The 5,687-nt window shown below is 38.1% G+C and overlaps 1 protein-coding gene across 1 annotated transcript in view; it reads left to right on the top strand.

The window, feature by feature from the left end:
* Positions 1-6: 6 nt before the first annotated feature.
* The window catches only part of LOC103148797 (adhesion G protein-coupled receptor F4-like), a 7,247-nt gene continuing 1,566 nt past the window's right edge, over positions 7-5,687 (top strand). The window contains exons 1-12 of the mRNA XM_007567734.2: positions 7-362; positions 471-532; positions 1,094-1,215; positions 1,347-1,553; positions 1,667-1,858; positions 1,986-2,117; positions 2,689-2,867; positions 3,336-3,512; positions 3,701-5,053; positions 5,148-5,189; positions 5,392-5,445; positions 5,523-5,589. Of these exons, the coding sequence (XP_007567796.1) occupies positions 213-362; positions 471-532; positions 1,094-1,215; positions 1,347-1,553; positions 1,667-1,858; positions 1,986-2,117; positions 2,689-2,867; positions 3,336-3,512; positions 3,701-5,053; positions 5,148-5,189; positions 5,392-5,445; positions 5,523-5,589 (2,737 nt within the window). The 5' untranslated portion in view covers positions 7-212. The remainder of the gene's footprint in view (positions 363-470; positions 533-1,093; positions 1,216-1,346; positions 1,554-1,666; positions 1,859-1,985; positions 2,118-2,688; positions 2,868-3,335; positions 3,513-3,700; positions 5,054-5,147; positions 5,190-5,391; positions 5,446-5,522; positions 5,590-5,687) is intronic.

A 5,687-nucleotide genomic window follows, 5' to 3' on the forward strand; every position in this document is an offset into this window, starting at 1 on the left:
TGACAAACGCAACAACGCCAGAAATACCAACAGTTACAAATGCAACAACGCCAGAAATAACCGTGACAAACATAACAACACTACCAGAAATACCAACAGTGACAAATGCAACAACGCCAGAAATACCAACAGTGACAAAAGCAACATCGACAAATATAGCAACAGTAATATTTGCCACAACACTAGAAATAACAGTAACAAATACATCAAAAATGTCAACAGCGACAACAAAAAACATGCCAACAGTAGCCACAACAACAACTGTAGCCTCTGTTATAAGTAGGACATTTACTCTAAACATGGATTTCGAAACATCATACAATAATAAAAACAGTACTGTTTATAAAGATATTCATGATGCTGTAAGTCATATTTAATTTTTATTGCTAAGTTTTGTAACAACATGGATGAACTTATGATACAAATTGTAATATTTACTTCTTGTTTGACCATATTAATGTCCCAAACAGATTACAACGAAGTGTCAGGAGCTTGTGTCAAAAGATTGTACTGTGAAGAGTCTAACCTTACGGTGAGTCACAATTTATAGCTTGTCATAGGCTACTTCAGAAATATATTTTTCAGAACTACATGGCATTAAAGTGTGAGTGTAATATGAAGAACTTTGGGGTCTTCTGGACTTGATAAAGCACTATAAAGTGCTTTATAAGTATAAGTCATTTACTATGTAAAGTTAATGTGCTGGTTCATATAGGTAATTAGGATTAAAAGTTTATAACCAGTTATTTTGGGGCGACGGTGTCAACATTGGTAGGAGTTTGTTTTATAATAAGTAGGTTGTGGGTTTGAATCCCTGCGCAGTCTGTCTAGTTGTTGTTTCCTTGGGCAAGACACTTTACCAACCTTGCCGGCTGGTTTGTGGTCAGAGGGCCAGACAATAACTAATCAATATAAAATAACCATAGAATACTCCGACGTTAGTAAAAAAAAATATATATATATATAATTTACTGTATTTTCTGCCACACACTGTCTAAAACTCTGTCAGACTTAGAAATTGAACTAGTAAGTGTGTGAAATCTCACTTCACTTTGTGACTGAATTTCAATTCAGATATAATTTTGTATTCCAGGCGTGGAAGTACCATTGCTGACTATACTCTCATTAGTTCTTCTGGGGATGAAAAACAAGTTGATTTAGCAAAAGATGAAATGTTAAATCAACTGGCAGCAAAATATCCTGTGGACTTTGTCAGTAAGTGATCCTCAACAAATTTGGACCATGTTTCAGCTGCCTTGATATGTCCTCAAATAAATTTATAAATAGCATGGTGGGGAAAATGTTTAGCTTTTTGTGCTTTTTTTCCCCATCTTTGTGTCATACAGGTGTTAAAGAATTAACTTCATCAGTTAATCCCAAGACAATAATTGCTGGGGTTCTAGTCACCCTGACATGTGGACCTCCCCCGACTAATCTGGGTTCAGACCTGACGGTGGAGTGGACACGCTCTGGAAATCTCCTGGCCACAGACAAACCCAGCCAAGACAGAACGTCAAAATACACAATCCCAAAGTTTTTGAAAATTCATGACGGTAGGAATCCACTTCATAGTGTTGAAACGTAGCAGCTTGGATGGTTACATGTAATGTAACATCCGTCTTTAGGAAATTACAGCAACAATGATGGTTTTGGTTTTGTCTCTCAGGAACATATGTGTGTAAAGTGAAGCGGAAAGACGGTGCCATTTTCACACAGAGCCTCTCCTTAACGTCCAAAGCAGCACCGCAGATTACCGTGAACCCAGTCAGAGGAACGGTGCAATGTGGTGGTTCTGTGTCAGTGCAGTGTTCTGTTAACACTGGCTACCAGGTTCAATTTAAAGGCCTGACTCTTTCAAGTAAATATTCAACAAGCATATATTTTAATGCTTTATTATAATAACCTACAGCATGTTAAAGTTTCAGTCTGTAAGTATTTGTTATGAACTATACTCAAAAACAAAGTGTTATGATTCTGTTGTTTAGCTCCTGGTTTGGAAATCAAGTATGATTACAAAGCCCCTGATGGATGTACCCAACGGGAAGAGACGATAACCTGCCAAGTGACAACAAACCCACAGGATTATAAAATAATAACTCTGGAATTAATCAAAGATGGTGGGCATTGATCCAGACAACAGAACCCTGAAAAACTAAATAAAATACAAACCAGGTCACATGTACAACTGCTCCAAAAACTATTCAAAACCCTGGTTGATTTAGATTTAAAACTATTCAACTAATAAGTTTGTTTGTGATTAGAAGTGACACAGGCCTCTCCAAAAATATATTGGGATGAATGCAAGGGTATTTTTTATTTTACAATAAGTAGCTTTTCAGTTTTTATTTACATTGTAAATAGGAACTTGTGTGTCAAAATACAATCTTAATTATAAAAATGTTTTTTTTGTTTGTTTGTTTGTTTGTTTGTTTGTTTTTTTGATATTCCAGCAGTCAAATCACTTAAAATCTCTGAGCAACTTTTTGCATGTTTTAATTGGTTGGTACTCTGAGTGGACCTCTCAAGAAACAATAATATTGTTTCAATCAGAAGATGTTGGTAAAATTAACACAATGATTTACTTGTAAATCTGCCAGGGTTAGCAGCATTTTGGGGCTGTACAGTGACCTGGATAGTGATTAGAAAATATGTTAAAAATCAGCTAAATCATTTTATCTTTTTGTTTAGTTTTTTGTAAAGCTGACGGTGTATTCAGTGCCGGATCGGAAGGTTTTGAGGCTGTTGCATCCTGTGAAAAGGGCAAGGTGGGAAACATAACTGCAGTTTGTAAGGCAGATGGCAAATATGGAGATATCCAAGACAACTGTGTTCTAGAAGTCATACAGAATCTGCTCAATGAGTCGGAGGTAACCTGGTTCATCTCATGTCTATACTCTCTTCTTCATAACACATTTTATTTACTAAAATGTTAGGTACTCAAAAAGAAATATTCTGGGAAATGGGGAGTAATACATGACAATGACTGTCAAAAAATATGAGAATGACGTTCTTTAACAATAAAATTACCATTTTATGTAATTCTAATAACATTTTATTCAAATCATACCATGTCCTGTTCTTATTGCATATATTCTAAAGCTGAGAAAACCTGAACTATCATATTAGACTCTTAAATCCAAGACCAAAAAAACCCACATTTAGCAAAAGATAATCTTGTATGTCTGTAACACACAGCACTTCATGATACGTCCATGAGTCTATAATTTGGATTGATATACTGTAGTGATACAACTTCTGCATTTTATGCTCTAAGTGATTTAGATGTGAGTATTTCTATAACTTGCAATAATAACTTTGTTTTTGAACCTCGGCAGGCATTGGATGCAGTTACTCTGCCAGCATTCTTGGAAGACCTCAAGAGTGCAACTATCAACAACTCTAAGACCATAACTGATTCTCCTGCCACCATCAGCGCCATGGTGAAAATCTTTGCAAATATTGGCAGGAGGGCCAATTCTTTACGAATCACAATATCTAAGGCCTCTACAGAGGTAGGCAGTGTGGGTTTATGTGCACAGGTGGTTGTTGTGCAAGACTGTATGGGCAGTTGCCCAGGCCAGCATTAAAAAGGGAGATGCACAAACACCAGAGAAAAGTACAACTTATCCAGATTTTAGATGTTTTTAAAAAAGTATTTTGCTTGTAAAAATATTTGTTCTTTTTCTGTTTTTTAATCTAGAATATCCTGGAAAGTGCAGGCATTCTTACCACTGATGCTGCAAAAGACTCATGGAATGAACTGAACAATGACAACAGAAATGAAAGCTCAGAAAACAAAAATTCCAGCTCTTCATTTTTGAGCGCCTTTGAAGGGATAACACCCCATGTTGTCAACGAACCTTTGAACATAGTTACGCAGTATATTATTTTCACCAAAATTAATTTCACAAACAATTTCCAGGATGACTTTAATTCCTCCGTGGAAATAGACATACCAGAAGCTGAGGGAAGCAGGCAGTCAGTCGCAGTAATATTATTTGCTTCCATGGACAACGTCCTTCCTGCAAGGCAAAACGTGAACACATCAGACAGCGTCATCAATGGAAGGGTGGTGCTTATTCAGCCAGAATCAGACATTAACAACATATCAATAGCATTTGATGTTCTGAATGAGACCCTGGGAAAGCCTAAGTGTGTTTTCTGGGATTTCAATCTGCTTGACGATCTTGGAGGATGGAGCGATGAAGGCTGCTCCTTTGTACTGAATGAAAATGGAACAGTCAGGTGCAGCTGCAACCACACCACGTCCTTCTCCATTCTGATGTCACCTGACAGCCCTCAGGATCCTGTGTTGGACTTTATAACCTACATTGGAATTGGCATATCCATGGGCTCCCTGGTTGTATGTCTCATCATTGAAGGCATCGCATGGAGAAAAATAAGAAGACATTCAACGTCATACTTGCGTCATGTCTCCATCGTCAACATCGCCGTGTCCCTCCTGATTGCAGACATTTGGTTCATTATTGGGGCGGCCATTTCAAACACAAACAGTGCGCCGGCCTGCACAGCCGCAACCTTCTTCATCCACTTTTTCTACCTGGCTCTGTTCTTCTGGATGTTAGCGTCGGCTCTGCTGTTGCTCTACCGGACTCTCAGTGTCTTTGACGGAGGGCTGTCTAAGCTAACCATGCTGATCATTGGATTCTCTTTGGGGTATGGAGCGCCGCTGATCATTGCAACTATAACTATAGCTTCAACTGCTCCCTCAAATGAGTACATCAGAGAAAATGTCGTCTGTTGGCTCAACTGGAACGAGTCCAAAGCTCTGCTGGCCTTCGTGATCCCTGCTCTCCTGATAGTGGTGATAAACTTAATCATCCTGATTGTGGTGTTGTACAAAATACTGAGCAGAAGAGGTGGAGCAAACGCATCCCAAGCAGAGGAGAAGCACGTTCTGTATGTGATTGCCAGGAGTTTGGCTGTGCTCACACCGTTGTTCGGACTGACTTGGGGTTTGGGAGTTGGAGTCTTGATCAGCCCAAAAAACAGAGGAATGCATATTACGTTTGCATTGTTCAATTCAGTCCAGGTAACTTTTCATGTACATAATCACTTTTCATACTCTGATCCTGCTTCTTAATGTGAAAAAAATAATAAAGATTTCATTTGATGTTTCTCTAAAGGGTTTCTTCATTCTGGTGTTTGGAACACTGTTGGACAAAACGGTGAGTTTGTCTCATCTGTAAGGATTTTGTTGACAATACAGTAAAAAGGTGGATTTGAAGCACAGAAAGTGTGTAGCAAAGATCTACTTTTTATGTTAAAACTGTGTAATCAGTCATAGGGTTTGTATTGCAGAGATTTCCTTTTCCTACATAATTTCTCAGGTTTTCAGTAGCATGCTAACCAACAGAAATAACTTTTTAGGTGCGGTCAGCGATGACCAAATCTCAGGGATATTCCTCGCAAAGCAGGACAAAAGTAAGAGGTTTTCTTAATTCATTCATCCCATTGTTCACCTTTCAGGCTCCTGACATTTACTGTTGTTCTTGTTTCAGAGCACCAGAGGTGGAACTCTTTCCAGTGGAGTGAGCAACTTCTTTAACAAGCTGAAAAAACCAAGACGTACGTCACTTTTGTTTTTCATGATGTACTTCTTTAAAGTTCTATTTTGGTCATACTACATACATTTTAAAATCAATAAGTTCCACAACATTTATATA

The sequence above is a fragment of the Poecilia formosa genome, unplaced genomic scaffold, assembly GCF_000485575.1.
Source record: "Poecilia formosa unplaced genomic scaffold, Poecilia_formosa-5.1.2 Scaffold213, whole genome shotgun sequence".
Classification (NCBI taxonomy): Eukaryota; Metazoa; Chordata; class Actinopteri; order Cyprinodontiformes; family Poeciliidae; genus Poecilia; species Poecilia formosa.